We start from the raw sequence: 23653 nt of genomic DNA, 5'->3' as shown, positions 1-23653 counted from the left end.
ACACTTAAATGCCATCGACCTGGGCCGGAATCGAACCCGCAACCTCGAGCATAGGCCAGCGTTATACCAACTACGCTACCGAGGACGACAAATTAAACTAATATGCTTTATGATTCGTTCCATAATCTTCTTGGATCTACTGATATCCATAATACTTTTGTTACTTTTCTGTTTACACTGTAACAATTCGAATATGCTTTATGATTCGTTCCATAATCTTGTTAGATCTACTGATATCCATAATACTTTTGTTACTTTTCTGTTTACACTGTAACAATTCGAATATGCTTTATGATTCGTTCCATAATCTTGTTAGATCTATTGATATCCATAATACTTTTGTTACTTTTCTGTTTACACTGTAACAATTCGAATATGCTTTATGATTCGTTCCATAATCTTGTTAGATCTACTGATATCCATAATACTTTTGTTACTTTTCTGTTTACACTGTAACAATTCGAATATGCTTTATGATTCGTTCCATAATCTTGTTAGATCTACTGATATCCATAATACTTTTGTTACTTTTCTGTTTACACTGTAACAATTCGAATATGCTTTATGATTCGTTCCATAATCTTGTTAGATCTACTGATATCCATAATACTTTTGTTACTTTTCTGTTTACACTGTAACAATTCGAATATGCTTTATGATTCGTTCCATAATCTTGTTAGATCTACTGATATCCATAATACTTGTGTTACTTTTCTGTTTACACTGTAACAATTCAAATATGCTTTATGATTCTTTCCATAATCTTGTTAGATCTACTGATATCCATAATACTTGTGTTAATTTTCTGTTTACACTGTAACAATTCGAATATGCTTTATGATTAGTTCAATAATCTTGTAAGATCTACTGATATCCATAATACTTGTGTTACTTTTCTGTTTACACTGTAACAATTCGAATATGCTTTATGATTCGTTCCATAATCTTGTTAGATCTACTGATATCCATAATACTTGTGTTACTTTTCTGTTTACACTGTAACAATTCAAATATGCTTTATGATTCTTTCCATAATCTTGTTAGATCTACTGATATCCATAATACTTGTGTTAATTTTCTGTTTACACTGTAACAATTCGAATATGCTTTATGATTCTTTCCATAATCTTGTTAGATCTACTGATATCCATAATACTTGTGTTAATTTTCTGTTTACACTGTAACAATTCGAATATGCTTTATGATTAGTTCAATAATCTTGTTAGATCTACTGATATCCATAATACTTGTGTTACTTTTCTGTTTACACTGTAACAATTCGAATATGCTTTATGATTCGTTCCATAATCTTGTTAGATCTACTGATATCCATAATACTTGTGTTACTTTTCTGTTTACACTGTAACAATTCGAATATGCTTTATGATTCGTTCCATAATCTTGTTAGATCTACTGATATCCATAATACTTGTGTTACTTTTCTGTTTACACTGTAACAATTCGAATATGCTTTATGATTCGTTCCATAATCTTGTTAGATCTACTGATATCCATAATACTTGTGTTACTTTTCTGTTTACACTGTAACAATTCAAATATGCTTTATGATTCTTTCCATAATCTTGTTAGATCTACTGATATCCATAATACTTGTGTTAATTTTCTGTTTACACTGTAACAATTCAAATATGCTTTATGATTCTTTCCATAATCTTGTTAGATCTACTGATATCCATAATACTTGTGTTAATTTTCTGTTTACACTGTAACAATTCGAATATGCTTTATGATTAGTTCAATAATCTTGTTAGATCTACTGATATCCATAATACTTGTGTTACTTTTCTGTTTACACTGTAACAATTCAAATATGCTTTATGATTCTTTCCATAATCTTGTTAGATCTACTGATATCCATAATACTTGTGTTACTTTTCTGTTTACACTGTAACAATTCAAATATGCTTTATGATTCTTTCCATAATCTTGTTAGATCTACTGATATCCATAATACTTGTGTTAATTTTCTGTTTACACTGTAACAATTCAAATATGCTTTATGATTCTTTCCATAATCTTGTTAGATCTACTGATATCCATAATACTTGTGTTAATTTTCTGTTTACACTGTAACAATTCGAATATGCTTTATGATTAGTTCAATAATCTTGTTAGATCTACTGATATCCATAATACTTGTGTTACTTTTCTGTTTACACTGTAACAATTCAAATATGCTTTATGATTCTTTCCATAATCTTGTTAGATCTACTGATATCCATAATACTTGTGTTACTTTTCTGTTTACACTGTAACAATTCAAATATGCTTTATGATTCTTTCCATAATCTTGTTAGATCTACTGATATCCATAATACTTGTGTTAATTTTCTGTTTACACTGTAACAATTCGAATATGCTTTATGATTAGTTCAATAATCTTGTAAGATCTACTGATATCCATAATACTTGTGTTACTTTTCTGTTTATGATATGATATGATATGATATGATATGATATGATATGATATGATATGATATGATATGATATGATATGATATGATATGATATGATATGATATGATATGATATGATGTGATATGATATATGATGTGATGTGATGTGATATGATATGATATGATATGATATGATATGATACGATACGATACGATATGATATGATATGATATGATATGATATGATATGATATATATTTCGTCACAGCACTTCTTTACATGTAATGGTGTGCCTCACATTTCTGTATCCGGTGCCACCATTAACATATTATTACAATAACACATTATTTGCAGTACACGTCTACTCCCAATTACACTATGTACCTTTTTTGTTACTTGGTCAATCTCCCCTACAGTATTTCTCCTACATTTCAAATGCTATTCTCTATTAGCTCATTAATCCTAATATATCTAATATTGTATACTCTTTTCACACCCCCCTTTTCCTCTAACTACTATTCACTAAAATCTCAATTTCACTTTTTCTCTATAAATTATCATATTGGATTATTTGTCCTATTTGTTCTTTGACCTTTTATTCATTGACTGTTCCAACGTTCAAATGTTAGTACTAATTATATGCTGTCACTTGTTCACTTCTCTTAACCCTTTCTCACTATTTTCGCTCATTCCTATTTGCGCTCACTTCCACTTTCTCACTATTCTGCTTACACCTAATCCATTGTCAACTTTTCTGTTTACACTGTAACAATTCGAATATGCTTTATGATTCGTTCAATAATCTTGTAAGATCTACTGAATCCATAATACTTGTGTTACTTTTCTGTTTACACTGTAACAATTCGAATCTAATTTTGTCTTTCTCTTTATACGAACGAGCCACTTTTCTTTGTAATTTGAAAAATGTATCGTCCGGTATTTGTGACAATGTATAGTTTTCATTTGATGTCTTATCTAATTCAACCTTCGATTTATCTTCATGTCGGCTAACTGATTTTTTCTGCGCACCCATGTTTTCTGCTGCACAGAAATTGTAATGTTGCCACCGAGTTATAGTCGTGCATGCTTCCATATATCTTTATTCAACTTTGCGTAAATATATTCACAGATGGATCAGAATGCATTTATTTTGTTTTCTGTTCTCGTGAGTTTATCATAAAGTAAATGTCGCAGTCAAACATTAAATTTGCATATCATCGGTGAAAACAGTAAAATGTACGGTAATATCAAAGTTTGGACGAAACTACAGCTATGGTTACCGAAATAGTCATTAATTATCCATCGCTTAACATTGGCCTACAATTAATGGGTTGAATAGATAAATGTGCAAACTTCAATTTTTGATTTAAGGTTATTCTGCACAATTCGATTCCATGTGCTGTTGTTTTAATGAGCCGATTTTTATTAAACTTGTTGCATAATATACTGGACAGAAGTGATATAACTGTGCAGATTGAAGTGTGCAATAGAATGCATTAAAATAATTAAATTATTATGCATTTTGCAATTAAGCGCATGGTTAATTAAAAAAATAGGCTGGAAGTCTGCGTAGTTTGGCAACAGCGCGTCGCCGGCTCACGTACGAAAGCACACACGCACGTAGTCTCAACAGCAGAGATCCGTCATCCCTTAGTAACACCAGTAGCATTGCCAGACTTCCTAATGGCATAAAATAAAAACACGTGTTAATAATTTTATTTAATTTGCAAGAAACCCGTCCATTTTATTGCAAATCGCAAAGAGATAAATCATTCCTTATCAGTTTCTCTAGTGATAAGAGTAAAAATCAGATTCGTACGGTTAGTAATTATCGAGTAAAACAGTGTTAACATTTAGGGTAAAGTTATTATTTTCTGAGAAAAGTATTCATTTGGGACTAACATGCCATTAGAATTTTTTGTTATGCTCTATCCAAGGAATAAGTTGTTAAAATGTGCATAGTTATTACTTCCACACTGCATAGGCTAATGAGAGCCTACTAAAGAATACTGCAGGATTCTATTATAGTTGGTATATCTAAAAATTGTATCAAGAAGTTACCGGATGCGGCCGAAAGCTTCATGCCTTACACTGGAAAAGTGTGTGACAATAATTATTATTTTATATTCGGGAAGAATATGTTACTAAATTCTGCCCCAAAGTCATGTAGTACCGGAGAAACAAGGCATTGAGCAGTCGTTACCTGGGCTGCAGCTGGTACAACGTTACATTTTCTGTTACATCTTTACTCTATTATATCTCTATTGTTTAAAGAATAATTAAATAGCATCTTGCTGTTCGTGGTGTACGCAGCGACTGAAGCTGGGTCTTTAACGTTGCATTGAGCTGTTGTCTTAAGTTCAATTTCCGTCTTTTACTGAACGCATGTCAAGAAAGTCCTGCTATATAAGCGTCTAATCCCAAATCTAAAACGCCCATACATTACTATAACCGAAAAAATCAAAAGAGCCATGAAAAACTCAGATACATACTGTACATACGTGCGTGCGTACGTGCATCCGTGCATACATACATACATACATACATACACACATACATACATACATACATACATACATACATACATACATACATACATACATACATACATAATATATATGTACATCCTATTCTATATCTGTGATCAGAGGAAGGGTGTAAGAAAAATGGACTGGCTGAATATTATTCAGTTACCGCAATTTCAGAATTTTAAAACATTGAATGATTTGAGCTTGACGCCGATCTAATATGATGGCTAGTCCTCGAAATTACGAGGGATTAGTTGAGGGTGCATACTTCCTTCATATACAAAAGTAGTTATATAAAAAAACGTTTAAGACAAAAGTGTTCTGGTAGATGTGACGCCTACGTGAGAGAAGACAGGTGTTTAATTTAATGTGAGCAAGTAATTAATGGATATGTGTTGTGGAAAGTAGGCTACTGTAATTTTGCACCTCCAAAAAAAAAAATCCGTGGCGCGACAGCCCATAACGGATCAAGCTCTATCAGTCGATTGTTTGCTTGGTCTCACGTCCACATGCCTCAACAGAGGCCATCGATCATCCAACTAGCTGTGTATGCAGCATGATGATCCCTCCCAGTCGTTATAGCTGGTTTTGAAACCTGATTTCTCTCTCAAAATTAAGCACGATTCTTGGTGGGCACCAATCTCATACACTGAACGAAATTTTCATGAGGAACTATTTCCTTATTCCTTATCTCATCTCCCCCATGAAGATTCGAACCAGCTCTCATTCCGTAACGCGAGTCCAGACATGGTGCCTTAAACCACGACGTTACGGCGCGGAACTAATTTTACACCGCCCTTAAAATTGCAATATTTTCACACTCATAGAACAAGTAAAAAAAAAAAAAAGACGTAAAATTTAGTTTTAAGTTTCTTCTAGGATTCTTATCCTTTCTTCTCGTGTTACTTTTTTGTATAGAATGTAGTCGATTATATTACTGCAAGCTATAGTCACGATCTCGAATATTCACGTTAGAAATCACGGTACATTACATTGACACAGACATCTATGAGTTAAGCAGTATTAGAACCCATGGCCCTCGCTTGCCACTCGAGTTGTGTTTCAACTGGTGCATATACTGTTTACGACATGGGTGTTTATCCATCGTCAGTGTAATGTCTTGTCTTGATAAAGGTCCGAAGTTGTTCTTAACCGCATTCCAGAAGAGTTCCATTTTGTTTAGTGTTAGGTCAAGATATGATATTAGGATGCAGTTTTAGAATAAGATTCTTCAAAGGTTATAGATGTCACAAAGTACTGGCTTTATAAAAGCATTGCTTTTTTATATACTTTCAAGCCTGCAAGGTTGATTCTTAGGCCCGATTGTATAAACCATTTAATCTTAGATCAGAGGTTAAATTGATCCTTGTTTCAGCTGAACTTGGAATTTTGTGTTGTATAAAGTCTAATCTGAGATTAATTTGTCTCAAACTAAAGTCAACTTTGACTGAAGAAATTTCTCCGATTAAGTTAGATGATCCAAGTTCAGTTATTTCTTTTCTGTTTGAAATATACGAGTGACAGATTGTGCAAATAAAATATCCATTATTATTAATATTAATAGATATGTTAGGTACATTTATATATATTTCTTTCAATTTCTTGCCTTAATACACAAACATTCTTATATTTTATAAGGCTCTATCGTGTTCAGCAGTATCAAATAACATAACCTATAATTATATTATGTTTATAACAATCATTAATTATTAATGGATATGATAGGTACATTCATAAATGTTCAATTAACTGTATTACTGAACGAAAATTGTCGTTTTATAAAGCTTTATTATGTTTAGCAGTATCAAACACCATAACATGATAACAACTTGGAGAACAGTCAACCTTCTTCTTATTGTCCGCCATTATTTACATTGCAAAAGAAAACCAGTGTCTCCAACAGAGTGTAATACGGAAAGTCGCGAAAAAGTAGTTGTAAAGTCGCTAGATTTCTCATTATCAACAAAGAGAATTAAATTTTGTCACTATGGGGTGCTAAAAAGGTCACTAAATCCCTATTTAAGCAATATAAAAGTTAAAAGAAATTGTTGTTGAAAAAGAGTTAAAATCGCTAGATTGGCAACACTGAACAAACCTGTATAACATGGTCCGCGCATCACGTATTTCACCTGTTTATGCGATGTTGCCAAATCCTTTTCACGTGAACTTAGATTGCATTTGAACCAAGGTAATTTGATCGCAGAAAAGTTTTATACAATAGAAGAAGTGTCTGAACTCGGTTTACTTTTCGATCTTCGATCAAAGTTGATCTTTAGTCAGGGAGTTTTATACAATTGGGCCTCAGTCTTGTATACGTCGAGAAAAAAAAACGTTCGAATAAATTTGATTAAAAAAAGTTAATTAAAGTACGGAAATTAGACTGAGTATGTAAGTCCTGAATGTTTCTCCTTTGTTTGTTTGTAGCTAGAGAGAATTTGTCAATACGCCCTCGTCCTCTTTGAGACCGAACTCTAATATAGGGCTCCAGTCAGTCCAGTCAATACTCGCAGCCTGTGGGGCAGGCAACCTAGCACACATATACGTAAGTCGGATCATCAACAAAGAGGGTCGAACTCTCTAGTCGTTAAACTGAAGCAGCTTCATAGCTCTTTTTTTTTTTTTTTAAAGGATGAAATAGAAAATTGCCAAGCTTCCTGGCATTTCTGCCTAGTAGAACATAAGTAATTTTGAATTTTAATTGAAGTTTTTGAGAAAACAGTACCCTTTATTTTCGAGACATTTTATCTCACATAAAGGGCACCATACACATTTTTTTATTATCCAATGTAATAAACCCTATTTCACCCTGAGGTATATTAGCATTATAGTTGGCATCAAGGTACATATTTTATAACTAATAAATATTAGTAAAGTGATAATACAAAATAGTGGACACAGTTACAAATTACATGGATTATATAGAAGCATGTACATTAGTGAAAGATTGACTCCTGTTAAAGATTAATTAGATATTTGAGGAATGTTAATATTATGTTTTATTTAACGACGCTTGCAACTGCCGAGGTTATATCAGCGTCCCCGGTGTGCCGGAATTTTGTCCCGCAGGAGTTCTTTTACATGCCAGTAAATCTACTAACATAAGCCTGTCGCATTTAAGCATACTATTCCGGGATCGAACCTGCAACCTCGGGCATAGAAGGCCAGCGCTATACCAACTACGCCAACCAGGCCGACTGTTTGAGGAATAATCAATGCGAAATATATACAGGAATATCTAACCGTTTCAGAGTACTGTAAATACCTACATAACTTTAAAAGATAATCTATAGTAGACTGATAAAACAATACCTGGCTTTCAGTTTCATATTAATACATAATTCTTGAACAATAAAGCAATTACGAGTAGTGATGGGATATTGCAAGCGTTGATTTACGGTTACAAATTACATACATGATCCAGGAACAATTGCAATAAATAAAATATAGGGAAGTAGTGACTTATAGCTAACGAATAACGAAATTCTTTAGGAACAATATATGTACAATACTCGGCAATACAAAAGTTTAGAAACAAAAGTAAGCAGTAAAAGAATAATACCTTACACATTTGGCTTATGAATTTAAAATTACTAATATAACATAGGACGTGATAAGATTCTTCTCGCGAATAGTCAGGCAGTCTTGGCCAGCTCAGAAGATGGACTGCAAATAATAATTTATTACGAAATTGATTAAAGTAAGCAAAGAATAGGTCTATGTCAGTATTTAGTTAAAAATGGGACTGTGGTTAGAACAAAATATTTGCAAGTGCTACTCGTATGCTTTTCATTTATCATATGTAAATAACATTTAAGATACAAGTAATCAAATAAATGCATTACTTAGCAGTGTGGAGTTGTTTGAGGAATTATAAGGGTGTAAAGAAGCACTTAATGAAGTTTCTCCCGGCTAAGGTATGCCAATTCTCTTTCGAACACTAGCTTATAATAAAAATACATAAACGAGAGACAGCAGTAGATCTCTGAGGACTGAAACTTCTGCACCTTTTTGGACAACGAACGTGTTTAAAAATCACTAATTATGTCACTCGTATGAATAAGATAAACAGTACAGACTGCATCGATTAGCGCATTATAGTGGGCTGGTGGATGACAGGATACCAACGCAAGTGTTAACACACAACCTTGCAAGTAGAATAAATATAGTTCGACCGAAAATCGATGAATCAAACAATTTACATCTTTATGAGGCTGGAATGATGTATCCCCAGTTAGAATCTGATTTATAATGCTGCACCTGGTAATGATAGTGATGATGATATTATTATTATTATTATCATTATTATTATTATTATTATTATTATTATTATTATTATTATTATTATTATTGCGATCTGTTCTATCAGTTTGTGGTCACTGCGTTACGAGTACGGAGCTGTCTCCTTTAAATGCAGAGTGTGGTTTGCGTTGTGTCGAATTCCAGCGTTCTGAGCTCTGAGGGAACTGCCTACTCGACAATGGCCTGCTTTGTAATTAACTTCTCTTCTAGTTGCATGTGTTTTTCACTCGACCTAGTATAATTAGTACTATGACAATCGCTGTTTACTTAATTTGTCTGTTTATTCCATTTGCGAATAAACAAATTTCATCCCATTTCAGGGATGACTGGCAAATGGAACTTGTTAGTAGCGTAAGATCGTATTTAAAATAAGTTATTGCTATTAATAATGTGTAGGTTTAACTTCCAAGTTATCGGCTTTCTAGCGTATACCATGCGTGCTGTTAGAGCCGAAGTTCGCGCGTTCAGACCCGTCTGAGGATGATTATTTTTAAGGGGAGAGAGAGATAAGAAAAAGTTATAACAGCTGCCCTTTCTAAAGGTTACTGTGAAGATACAGCCTACTGATCAATCCACAGAATATAATATTTTAATTTATGTATGCTAATAAGTTTAATGCATTAGTATAATAGCTGTTTTTGTTCTGTTTATGTAATTTAATTTTGAGTGGGCAGCTATCACTTTCAAGAAGTTATTACATTTTAATTTTTAAGAATATAAATGATTGTATACTGTAGCTAAAGAGTCTATAATAAGAAATACTGGAAAACGTCCGAAAGATAATGAGTTAAGAGGAAGATGATTATTTCTGGAGAGATAAATTCAAATTTAATTTTAAAAGAAAACTTGTAAAAGTTAATTGTGTATGCTATGAAGATAAGTCACATAACGAATAATGCATATGCACAAAATGCATTTGTAATGATTTACAGGGAAGTAGTAAAATAGACATATAAATAGACGGGATGCTAAATACATGTTTGTATTGCCGTAAAAAATCTCAATTTTTACGTGACCCCGGAATTTCTTCTGAGAAATGTAAACCGCAGTTGTGCAAACTGGGAATTTTCACTTACGGACATAAGGTCAGATAAGTTATTTACTATCTTGCTACCTCCTGGGGCTCTCCTTGTGGTGCACGAGGCGGGCGCGCGGGATGAGCTGCCTTCTGCGCCTGGTGTACTGCTGCGCCACCTCCTCGCTGATCACCTCCAGCGACTGGCGCGCTCTGCTGGTCGCCTGCAACTTCACGGGCCGCGTCTGGTTGGGGGAGTGGCGCGAACAGCAGCGTGCTGTGCGGTGGTGATGCGAAGAGCACCTTCTGGAACATAGAGCACCGTCAAGGTCACTCAGTCTTTTCATTGACAAACACTGTTAAGTGTGATGCCATGTATCAGATGGAATAACTCTTAAGAATTAATTGTCCATAAGTAGACATACAGTAGCTTCTTACGTGTTTTCACACACTACAGATGCTCCAGGATTCCGTATTCTCCGGAAGTTACAATAATTGCACTTTTCGTGTAACGGAAATCGCACATATACTCCATACTTCGGAAACAACACGCACACATAGGCTACACACATATGAAAACATTCATACATTGCGTATTCCGGAAACTGTTCAAGTAGATAATGCGTACTTCTGTTAAGTGCACGTATTTACACTGTATATTACGAAAACAACACTACATATACAATCACTACATACTGCGGTAACTACATATCAAAAGACCAGACCGTTCCATTTACTGTAAAGTACCAAAATCCTAGAATTCTCTGAAATTACTTCTTTTAATTAAATTTTGTTATCCAAATACGTTACTTTTCCATAGAAAAAAAACATGCTTGTTCATTTACCTCTTACTTACTTACTTACTTACAAAGGGCTTTTAAGGAATCCGCAGGTCCATTGCCACCCTCACATAAGCCCGCCATCGGTCCCTATCCTGTGCAAGATTATCAAAGATCGAACATCAGTCCTTTAGTAGGAAGTTAACCGATTGCTCTGCGACTGAGTTTCTATTAATTATCGAGGATCGAACACTTCTCCTTTGCATGGGAGACTATTACTTAAGTGATGAGACTGCGATTGAATTGCTGTAAATTATTATAGAATACACCATTCTACCTCCTTGGTGGATTAGTGGCTGTCGTCCATGTCTATGGACCCAACAACGCGAAGATTCTGGTATATGAAGATACCGTTGGTGACGCAGCCGTAGAGAAATTACACAACCTCCTTATTGTGTTATGACGCCTGATACGTTATGAAGCCCGCCTACAAACCACATTATTCCTTGACATCTTTTATTATTTTACTACTTCATATATCGTATTTTCTTCTCGCGTTTAGTAAAAAAATCAAATTTCCCATGAAGCCTTCGAAAATATATAACAGGTTATGTTTTCAGGCAGGAACTAAGTAACGTCACATTCTAAGCGTCATAAATAGGTTCTTTGTTCTGCAGCTAGTAGGAAGGGCTTCAGACACGTGTATTTATTCACATGCGCAGTCTTCTTGTATAGAATGAAGATTAGGCATGTGGCGGGCTACGTAAGGCAAAAATATGTAATGCCACAAATTAAGGTAGCGATGAACAATGAACAGTGCGCAATGACTTGTGATCTCTGCACAGACAGTTAACAAGAAATTACACGCAACGTTGGACCGACATACCAGGCCGCTATCAACATGAACAAGGTAAATCCTTGGTCTCAAGTAATAGATAAAGGCTATTAAATGTAAAAGATCCCTTCTTCGTGAATCAAGATGAGCTAAGTGAAAAATTCAGAACCACTGTTATTCCTTTCTCAACTCTTAGTAATACATGTCACCACGATAAAGATGCGAGAAGAAGAGTGAGAACACGTAGTTCCATTGTTACTCTGATCCAGTGCCGATTGCGCGACGTTCCTGCTGGCATTCCAGTACGAGAATTCACTTTATGAAGACTTGCAAGAAGCAATTGTGTGAAGATCTCCAGAGAAAGAGAGACAATTGACTTTCGAAGAAATATTTCCCCTACTAAAACTCAATTGGAAATAAAATATCGTAAGATAGTAAATGAGATAGAAAGTGCAATTTCAAGCAAACGAAAATGACAGAATAGCCTAAACTTCTAGTGGAAGGAGCAGAAATATTGTATAACTTGCAATACTCCCCGTTTAGCTGTTTATTGTAATGAAAGTGAATTCCAATGTATAGTTTATATGCGGCTTCGATTTTATTACTCTTTGAAACAAGCTAAATTGTGCGTTCTCTTCTTGAAAAGTCGTTTTCCTGCCTGTCTCTTTCTTTGCACTTCATTTCTCGGCTTTCCTCCTGTAAATATTGACGCGAACGCTGTGCTTCAATCAAACCCCTACATTTTCCTTCACATGCGGATTGTGACATCTGATATTTGAATCCGCGTGACTTCACCTTGAAATTTTCATACGTCCCATTTTCTACAGCTGTGGCTGCGTCAGAATGTGTGTACTTGCACAAGCATGTTCCATGTACCGGGTGTGTGAGAATTATCTTCACAGCTTTATTCGTAAATGAAAATTTAATCAAGAGTCAGCGAAAATATTTGAAGGTCTCATCTTATAAAAAAAACTCTCAGAGTTTTATTGAATACCGATCGGGAGATGATAGTACATTGGGAACATCAATTAATAATTGTGTTACTCTAGAAGTCATGCCCTGTAGGGCTTGAATGCTTTGCTCTAGCTCAGATATCAGCCCTTACTCGCATTGTTAAGGGTGTGCAACGATAAATCTGAAAGTGTTGTACAGTGGCGTACTATCGTTACATACCGAGATTTTTTTGATTAGTTTATGTCGAAGAAAATGGAGGAAAATAATTGAATATGGTAGGGTAAATATTATAATGCAATGTAAGGTTAGAAATAAAATGAAATGTGAAGTTTTTATTTGTTTATGTACAGTAATATTTATGTTAATTTGTCGGTGCCGGTATATTACAAATGAAAAATAATTGTTCAAATGAATTTTACTTTATCTACGAATTCAAAATTAATAATATTATAAAAATGAAACACTTTGTAGATTAGTATTAATGAGCAAGCGTAAACAAATTAAAATAAAAAACTAAGTATAAAACTACAATCAAAATGTATCCACCAAGCTTTAACATAAATATTAGGGCAATCATAAATGGACTAAAAAATGATATTTTAACTAAAAATGCTACTGTACAATACATAGAACATATCTCTTGCATATGGTTAATTATGTGATGATTTTGTTTATCGAAACTTCATCGCCCTTTTCTCGGCAATGCCTTGACACTACATGTTCTTAGAGTATATTTCAGATTGTAATCCGATAAATGTCATCTTCGTACAGGTTAATTCATTTTCATGAACGAAAACAGTCGTTAACAGTTTATGTTGAACAAAACGTACTACTTAAATTTCTAGCAGCATGTTTGTAAAGATGGGGAAATCTTGAATGAGGACACTTTTTGTAAAATTCTGCTAAGGATTCATTGTTCATAAATTCTATTTCACTGTCATATTGGAGGTATATCGATTTCAGCTGTAATTTCGAGGGCACATCATCAACAGAAATTTCATAGAACGTAGATAATATTAAGAAATCCATTTTCAGGCATTTCAAGTCATGAAATCTTCAGCTGAAGCCAGTATTAATGGTTTAAATAATCTCTACAGTTTGCAGTTAATTTTGATATCGTAGGTAATACGTATAGATGATTCATTTCTTCCACTCTTCGTTTCCTCAACCTAAGTATATGAAAATAAATAATTGACTTCATTCTATAATATAATGTAATTATACAATAAGCGACGAAAAAAAATAATAAAATTGCGTATATAAGATTTGGTTGCTAATGGTTATTCATGATGGGAAATAATAATAATAATAATAATAATAATAATAATAATAATAATAATAATAATAATAATAATATAAAATGAAATGAGAATAATTAGATGGCGCTGTATTGTATAAAATGTAATAGAAACGTCAAAAGCACTAATAACAGAACAGGATCATGTGTCAAATAACATTTCACACAGCTTGAATTCTCCTCTGATTGAGGTTCTGGTTCATATGTACGTCTTTTATCAGGCAGTAGGCTACATCTCACTTGACGATATCTGTCAGGGGAAGAACAATATTGTTTGTATGCATCTGAAGTCTGAAGACTAGTGTAATATGTAGCTAGTAGTCGGCAATGTATGCAATGGAGGGAGAAAGAAATTGACCACCCTACCCCATTATCTCCTGGCTTAGTTTCCTCATAAGTGGTGCCTTCTTGGTATCGCTTGTGAGGTTCAGACCTGTCTTCGGATAGTTGACTAAACAACAGCAGCTTGAATAGAAGCAGTTGACTTACGTTTAATGCTATCGCTTGCTTCTTCCAGTGCATAATCAGTCGAAGTTCACCTCTGATGTACATGCTTGTGTTTGCTTTGCTTGCTTATTCAGGAATCGTAATCCCCTCCTCGTTATTCATGGCCGCGTATCCATGCCCAATGACAAGACACTTGACTTACTGTATGTCCCGTAAAGTAAAGGTTTCACGAAATTACTCTAGACCAATGGTGACCAAAGCGGGTGTCGTGATTACATCGTGTAATCACAGACATTCAAACGGGTACGAGGAGTTTCCTGTACATTGCTGTGTGTTTCATTCACGTACTGAAGGCAAGCAGTGGCGGTATCATGTCTCTACAAATTCTGTCTCTACAAGCAGTAAGAGGTGATTTCGTAAAGAATGAGGAGAACTTTTTAGTTGTTCTGTCGGACAAAATGTAATATGTTTACTTTGCTCAACGGTTCAATTAGGAGTATAGGCCTATAGAGACATTAATTTCCACGGTGAATAATGTATTATTGTTATTATTATTATTATTATTATTATTATTATTATTATTACTGACCACTATGTATGTGTTTCTTTAATTCTCCAGTAGATCTTCACCCGAGAAGGATAAAATTATTAGGTTTTATCTCAATTTTAATCTTCTTAATCATTATATGAGGGTAACTATTATTAGTCATTCATTTAATAATAATATTGTAGAAAAACGGATTCAATATTATGTGCCAACGAACTGTGAAGTGCCAGAAATTGACATGTCTTAAATCATAGCCAGAAAGAGAAAGATGAGATAAATAAATGTAAAGAAGTCAGCTACCTAATGGGGTTTGAAATATCTCGTGCTGTAAAGCCTTTTAATACAACAGAATTTCTCAAAAGAGTAATGATTAAAATAGCTTAAATAACTTGTCCATAAGAAGTTTTTAATTTTGAAAAACTACGAATTTCTCGACCAAGTATCAAGAGAAGAATTTAGAAAATTCCTGATTATATTCAAGAGGAGGTTAAAAAATAAACAAGAAAAATCGTATATTATTCACTGGCTCTTGATAACAGTAGTGACATTACTGATACAGCAAAGCTTGAGATTTTTATCCGCGGGATTGATCAAGACGTTAGTACAGCAACCACCACTGGTTGTAGTTTTCATGCCAAGTACCTTTTCTCTGTCTCCTTACTTCAAAGGCTGTCTGTCGCATGTAATCACTGCAGCTCGAGTTTTGATCACCGCTGCTCTAGACGGAATAAAATGAACGTGACATCCACAAATGTAATAGAGAAGTGTCGCCACTGTAAACATTAACATAATCGACATCGTGGCAAAGTAAATGGCATTATACTGTTCCTTTCCGTTTTACAACCAATGGAACAACAGCAATAGTTACCATAGTATTCACTGTATAATTTTAAACCAGAAAAATGTACTTTCACGAAATTGGCACATACTGTCCCATACATTTTACGCGTTTCGAAACAGTTCAGTTCCTTTATCATGTCTGAAATAATAATATTTGATGACTTGAAGTAAATAAGGATTTAAGTGCCATTTTCAAACTTTCTAGGAAAATGAGCCATAATATATTGTACAGTACGTTTAAGCTATTGACACATACTCTTCCCGGCCTCTATGAACACCTAATAAAGCCATAAAGGAACAAGTCTGGACTTTAATTCTTATTATGTTATAGGGGTAGATGCATAAATGGTTATTCTAGTAAAAACACGAAAGTTACATAACTCAATACTGCACGCATAATATTCTTCACCTAACATAATTAGGAACTTTAATCCAGACGTTTTAGATGGGCAGGGCATGTAGCACTTATGGGTGAATTCTGAAATTCATATAGAGTGTTAGTTGGGAGACCTCAGGGGAAAAAAAAAGATCTTTGGAGAGGCCGAGACGTAGGTAGGAGGATAATATTAAAATGGATTTGAGGGAGGTGGAATATGATGCTAGGGACTGGGTTGATCGTATTATTTCCCATTCTTCACCATATGGAGCAATCTTGCACAGGATAGGGACCGATGGCGGGCTTATGTGAGGGCGGTAATGAATCTGCGGGTTCTCTAAAAACCATTTGTAAGTAAGCAAAAACACAATTTTCGCAAATATGGACATGGATTCCTATTCAATTCATGTCTTCATTTATTATTTATTATTTTGTTGCACTAGCCTGTAACTTAATTAAAAGACATACAGGAGTGAAATTACTCACTGAACAAGAAAAGATAGATTATAGCCTTACAACGAAAGCTGCAAAGAGAAATTCAGACCAAGCTGAAATGAAAGAATGTCGCCTACCAACAGAAGACATGTGGAAAAGAGAAGTAACAATAAATGTACTACTACAACGAAATTTAAGAATGACAAAATAGTTGAACGAACATTAATTAAAAATATTACTTTACTCTACTTCAGAGTAGCTTGTAATTTCAAATCTACAGATTAAATAAAACCTGGCAAATGGTGAGAAAGGATACTGCGTGAAGAAGAGGAGGAGGAAATACAAATTAAAGCTACGGCAAGGAAACAAAATAAAATGTTTGTAATGGACAGTGTGAAGAAGAAAAAGAAGAAGAAGAAGAGTACATGAAGATAGAAGGAAGTGTTAAAGTCGAAAGAGGAGAATATTATGGTAAAGTTGAATGTTACGATAATGAAAATTACGAACAAGAAATTCATTTGAACATGAAACCACGAAGATGATGATGATGATGATGATGATGATGATGATGATGATGATGATGATGATGATGATGCGTTGTGTAAGAGCAAAATAATAATGTGATTGTCTTTTTACTCACATATCTTTCATATTTTAAAGCGACATATTCCTTACGTTGTTCGACTGAGATGCTACGGAAAATTGTTTTGTCAATATTTTTTAAGTTAGTGACACTGCGTATAAGGTACGTGAAAAAGAGCTGGTCTGTTCTCATAGGCTATGTTACAAGAAGTTTTTCTGATGTTTGCAGAGTCAGGGAGTTCTGTTCTACTCTCATTCCGAGAGTCTCACAACTTGCAGTTCTTTAAATCCATCTCTACAGACTTGGATCGAACTTCAAATCCTTTCAGGTGAGATGTTGCCATGGCGATGACGTACAGTTCCCCGCCTCTTAAGGCTGGGTAGACATTGTTAAAAACCAACTTTATTTCTGAAAGCAAGAACTGGAAACTTGTCGCTACAGTAAATTTTCACGTTCTTAATTAGCTAGATATTTATTAACCTCTTTTATTGCCTAGAAGGCTTGATTGAACATTTTGTCTTGGAATAGAATATCTACTGTATATCACGACACTGACACTTTGCTCTTTTTGGGAGGTGAAAGTTCATATTCACTCTGGCTGCTACCTTCTTCTCCTGTGTCTGCCTGGGTGGCGCAGTTGGTATAACTCTGGCCTTCTGTTCCCGAGGTTGCGGGTTCGATCCTGGGCCAGGTTGATGGCATATAAGTGTGCTTAAATGCGACAGGCTCATGTCAGTAGATTTACTAGCATGCAAATGAACTCCTGCGAGACAAAATTCCGGCACACTGGTGACGCTGATATAACCTCGGCAGTTGTGAGTGTTGTTAAATAAAACAACATTTTTCTTCTCCTGTCGAACTGGACTATCCCCACTGCATTCAATGCACTGCTGATCGTTATCATAACTGCCATCTAACGTTATAATTCTTTCATTTTGTAGGAGGTTTTCCAGCCTAGGTCGATGGCATTTAAGTGTGATTAAATGTGACAGGCTCATGTCAGTAGATTTATTGACATCTAAAAGAACTCCTGCGGGACAAAATTCCGGCATACTGGGGACGCTGATATAACCTCGACAATTGCAAGCGTCGTTAAATAAACCATACTAAAAAGAAACACCGGCACATTCTCATCTGGCGCCACGGACTGCGCGCAAAGCGGATGCAATGGAGCTCTAGTGAGAAACTTCGGAGTTTTTCAGACAAACGACTGTCACCACTGAAAGTAGGGGCATGTACGTGACTTCAACTGCATTCTTGTGCGATTCTGTTTGTTCGAACCAAGATGTGTTCCTTATCAGTTGTGTGTCACAAAATTAGGAACTGCTGGTGTAACAGAACTAATACAGATATCCAAAATAAAACAAATTGCACTTTAGAGTATAAGTAGTGACGAACGTTTCTAACATGCACAGTCCAAGCGATGAATCATCCCTATAGTAGTGGGGGATAGCAACAATATAGAGGGAGAAAAGTTGTGTCCCGCTCAGTGTTGCCAACCGTACGGTTTGGACCGTACAAATGCGGTATTTTGCCCTTTCCGTACGGTGTACGGTCCAACTCTTGGGCCGTACGCATTGCGTAGGGTCTTGCTAAAACTTTGTAAAATATCTTTACTTACTTACTAATGGCTTTTAAGGAACCCGCAGGTTCATTGCCGCCCCCCCATCGGTCTCTATCGTATGCAAGATTAATCCAGTCTCTATCATCATATCCCACCTCCCTCAAATCCGTTTTAATATTATACTCTTAACTACGTCTCGGCCTCCCCAAAAGTCTTTTTCCCTTCGGCCTCCCAACTAACAGTAAAAAATCTGTAGTGGAACATAATATAGAAAGGGAAAACACAATATTTCCTGTGATTTTACTCCTCCGCTTATGAGCTTCGATCCTGACTCAGGTGCAAATGTACTGATCCTGACTGAGTGGCTGAGTGCTATGACGCATTGGGGATTCACACACTTTTCTTCTCTCTTTTGGGCTGGGCCTGGGCCTGTGCAAGTGACAGTGACTTCTTTCCTCTCCTACGGTACAGTGCAGAGCGAAATGTGAAAAGCGCACTAGTAAGTGTAGCTAATAATAAATGTCATACACATTAAAAGGTGCAATTATTATTATTATTATTATTATTATTATTATTATTATTATTATTATTATTATTATTATTATATAAATTATTTATACCTTCTTTTACAACTAAAAAGTAGACAAAATAACCTGTGAAGATAATGAAAATTTAGGTATGTATAAAAAGTAAAGCGATTACATAATAAACTCTATTATACTATACTACAGGGGAAACTACGGTAAAATGTTTATCTCGCGTACGATTTTCGCGCCTCCTAAAGTTGGCAACATTGGTCCCACGCCAGTTAACGGCCATAACTAGGAAATGACACATTGCACAGCGTTCCTTTGTGCCTTTCGATTCAGAATTACAAGTTCTGCTAGGATAATAGCAATTTCTGTGGTTTGGAGGAGTCTGAACGCAAAGTAATTTTGAAATAGTTGCGATCAAGAACCAGTTTCACTGAAATGTCGAAGCATATGATCATATGAAGGGTTCAGAGTCATAGTGGGCCAAGCACCATTTATTAAAAACGAAAAAAAAACAAGTGTTAAAGTTAAGTGAATACCATAGTTTAATGAAGATTGATATATCATTTAGTTTTAATGTGTATACCTTATATTACTTGCTATATGTTTCCATTGAATTATGGTAATAACTTCATTTTAACCCTTGTTTTCTACGGTTTTAGTAAATGGCGCTTAGCCCACTATAGTTCTGAACCCTTCATATCATAGCGTATCTTAGCCAATGTTAAGCTTGTCAGTGACAAAATCTTTTAGAAAACGAACACTGTAATCGAATCTATCCCAGCGAACCACTCAGACGTATTCTACGTGCAAACATTGCTTCTTTGTCAACGTACACTGTCCCTGACATTTTGTAAGGGTACTGGGTAAAGCTGGTAACAGCATTTTCGCGTATAAATATAAATATATAAATTGTTTTTTTTCCTCTGATTCTATCAAACACAGACTGATGTCCTTTGCACCGCATGATAAACAAATGTTAGTTAGTTGTGAGTTGGCCACAAGAAGAAATTATCTTTCATTGTTTTAATATAGGCATGGCAGAAAGGAAAGTCTATTGAATATGCGATTGTCAACAGCTACTAGAAAAAGTTCTAATCTCACACTTTTCAAACTTTCCCCATGTCAAAAACATAGACTATTATTTGAGATAATGAGTGGAATAAAAATACTACTTTTTCAATCACACAAGCACAATGTGACATTTATTTTGTCGTATAAAATATGACATGTCTCTCTTTTTTTTCACTACTTGAATGGACTACTACTTTAAAATATTTAATTCATTTTGAAGAACTATATAGTTTACATTAGCATACAAAATTTCAGCCCGTTATCTTAAGTAGTTTCTGAGTAAATGATTCCTGAATTTAGAACAATAATTTTTTTTGATACTCTTTCTTTCTGCCACCTCTATATTAAAAAAAATGAAAAATCATTTGTTTCTGTGGCCAGCTCACAACTCAATAACATTTGTTTATCGCACGGTGCAAATGACATTAGTCTGTGTTTGATAGAAACATAGGGAAAAAATAATTTATATATTCATATTTACACACGAAAATACTGTTACCTGCTGTACCCAGTTCCCTTAAACGGCTTAAACCGATATTAAGTCACTGTAATACTTGGTTTTGATCACCGATCTTCGACCGATGGAGTCACGAGGCGTAATGAATCAAACCTGGTCGTGATATCGTGTCGAATATGTAACAAGTAGTTCATGTACTGTGTAAACCTTCGTGACTGACAAGTTTACTCAATTTTTCTGTTATACATATTATTTTATTACGACAATTTCCTGTGCATGTAATGGAATTTCTTTCAAGTAGCTAATACCGGTATTAACAGGCATTGTAGCTCATAGCAGAGGATGTTTGTACCCACGTGTATTTTCATGTGGACAAGACCTTCTTATTTTGACGTGGGAATGTTCCGTCTCCTATTACGAGAAAAATTCAAGGTCTCTTATCTGCATGAGAAAATACATCTAGTGCCATTATATAACTGTGACTTTGACGAAGGGATAGTACGTAACTTTATTTATAGCTTTTACAATTTGTGGAGTCGAAATCTATGCGATTCTGTTCCAGACGAATAAAATATTTGGTAAACTTCAACTCATTTTATCCGTAACATTTGAAACGTACAGTGTTTTAAAATTGTTATCTTATTATAAGGACCAATCCACATTTTCTATCCCTTCCTTGCTAATGTGCAGACAGCAGCACATTCTCACGAAAGAAGACGGGAGTTAGATTCTTAGGTATAAAAATTGACTACTGTACAGCTGTCAAAAAAAGTGACAGCACTCGTGAACGGCGAATATTTTCTAAATCCACTATATGCTGCGGTAGAGTGCTCGCTTAATGATTCGAATGTTGTGAGTTCGAGCCTTGTTCAAGTTTTCATTTTATTTTATTATCGTACGCTAGCGTTATAAATAATATTCAAGTTATCGTTCTTTAGCGATATAAATAATATTCAAGTTATCATTTGTATTCTGTTATCGTTCTTTAGCGATATAAATAATACCTATTCAAGTTATCATTTATATTCTGTTATGGTTCTTTAGCGATATAAATAATATTCAAGTTGTCATTTATATTCTGTTATCATTCTTTAGCGATATAAATAATGTTCAAGTTATCATTTGTATTCTGTTATCGTTCTTTAGCGATATAAATAATATTCAAGTTATCATTTATATTCTGTTATGGTTCTTTAGCGATATAAATAATACCTATTCAAGTTATCATTTATATTCTGTTATGGTTCTTTAGCGATGTAAATAATATTCAAGTTCATTTATATTCTGTTATGGTTCTTTAGCGATATAAATAATACCTATTCAAGTTATCATTTATATTCTGTTATCATTCTTCAGCGATATAAATAATATTCAAGTTCATTTATATTCTGTTTTCGATCTTTAGCGATATAAATAATAGAAATTTAATGTTAGGCTTGGAACAATAGACCTATAGCTGCTTAATAAAATCGTTAGTTTTTCTCCTTATATTATTACTAGAGGGCGGAAAAATGTGCGTTACCACGCGATACAGGTTAGTTTGGTCTGAAGTATGAATGACGTCACAAATACACGTGCAATAACATAAATGTACTACAAGTAGGAACCAAGAAATGACGTTGTGTCAACTTCTAGTCGTGTGAGGAAGGAACCCAGGTCTTCACAGTATTGTTTATTGCCTTTGTGTAGGTGACAGTGTTGTGTAAAAGTGATTTAAATTGCCTAAGTCGAAGGATTTGGAATTAAACCGTCTAACAAATAAATATGGAAGAGAAATTTTCATTCCGTAATGGGAAAATATTTTCTGTGCCATGTGCAATGATGAATTAAAAATACGTAGGAAATATTACATAGAGCGGCAGTGTAGCAGCAAGAGAACATACAGAAAACGTACAGAGATCTTCGACATCAAATAAAGAAACACATAGCCTACACAATCTGAATTTAAGGAGAATTTGTAACACCAACAAATTCTGCCAAAAAAAAAAACGGTTATACAGTTATCTGTTGAGTGTAGGGAAAAACGACGATACTACGGCGCTTTGTTCATTTGTACCTCTGGCGTCGAACTTTCTCTTTCGTTAATTTATGAATGTACATATAATATGGTTCAGTGTAATGCATCCTTTTATCATCCAGGCGGTGGCAGTTAACATTGGACGTAAGTTTTTAAATCATAATAACTATATTCCAATGTTTATAGATCGATTAAATGGAGTGATGAGGTTCTCGTTACCAGAGTGTAGTCTCTTGCCGTTATTTACGTGAGTGAATGATAACAGTATAGTCCGTTGACAATGAACTTAAGGCATAACGCACATTTTTCCTCCCTTTAATTATTACATTATACTATCCTGTAACACAATGAAATGAAAAGGAGTGACGAGGATTTGAAGCAGACGTTCACATCTATATTCCGACGTTCTTCCGACCGAGCTACGGGGGCACAAGTAAAGAAGCATATATGCAGAAAAATTGGTCCAATATTGATGATTTGTGGAAGATCGTCCACGATGCCTGGGATGCTGTGGCTGAGAACAATCGCTATTTGAAAAGACTAGTCGATTCCATGCTACATACAGGTGGACTCCCATCACAGCCTAGTATATACAGTCACAAAGCTTGAGTTTATGAGGGTACTAGGAACAATAGACTGTGCATGTACTATTTCGCATT

General features: G+C 34.7%; 2 protein-coding genes across 2 annotated transcripts in view; one reads left to right on the top strand and one right to left on the bottom strand.

Annotated features, from left to right (window-relative positions):
- The window catches only part of MCU (mitochondrial calcium uniporter), a 480123-nt gene that overhangs the window by 153804 nt on the left and 302666 nt on the right, over nucleotides 1-23653 (top strand). The gene's annotated exons all lie outside the window — the stretch shown is intronic.
- The window catches only part of jv (javelin), a 104582-nt gene that overhangs the window by 16034 nt on the left and 64895 nt on the right, over nucleotides 1-23653 (bottom strand). Inside the window, exon 2 of the mRNA XM_069818154.1 lies at nucleotides 10356-10562. Coding sequence (XP_069674255.1) covers nucleotides 10356-10562 — 207 coding nt within the window. The remainder of the gene's footprint in view (nucleotides 1-10355; nucleotides 10563-23653) is intronic.

Source organism: Periplaneta americana, chromosome 2, assembly GCF_040183065.1.
Source record: "Periplaneta americana isolate PAMFEO1 chromosome 2, P.americana_PAMFEO1_priV1, whole genome shotgun sequence".
In the NCBI taxonomy this organism is placed as follows: domain Eukaryota; kingdom Metazoa; phylum Arthropoda; class Insecta; order Blattodea; family Blattidae; genus Periplaneta; species Periplaneta americana.
This window is presented reverse-complemented; position numbering and strand designations above follow the sequence as displayed.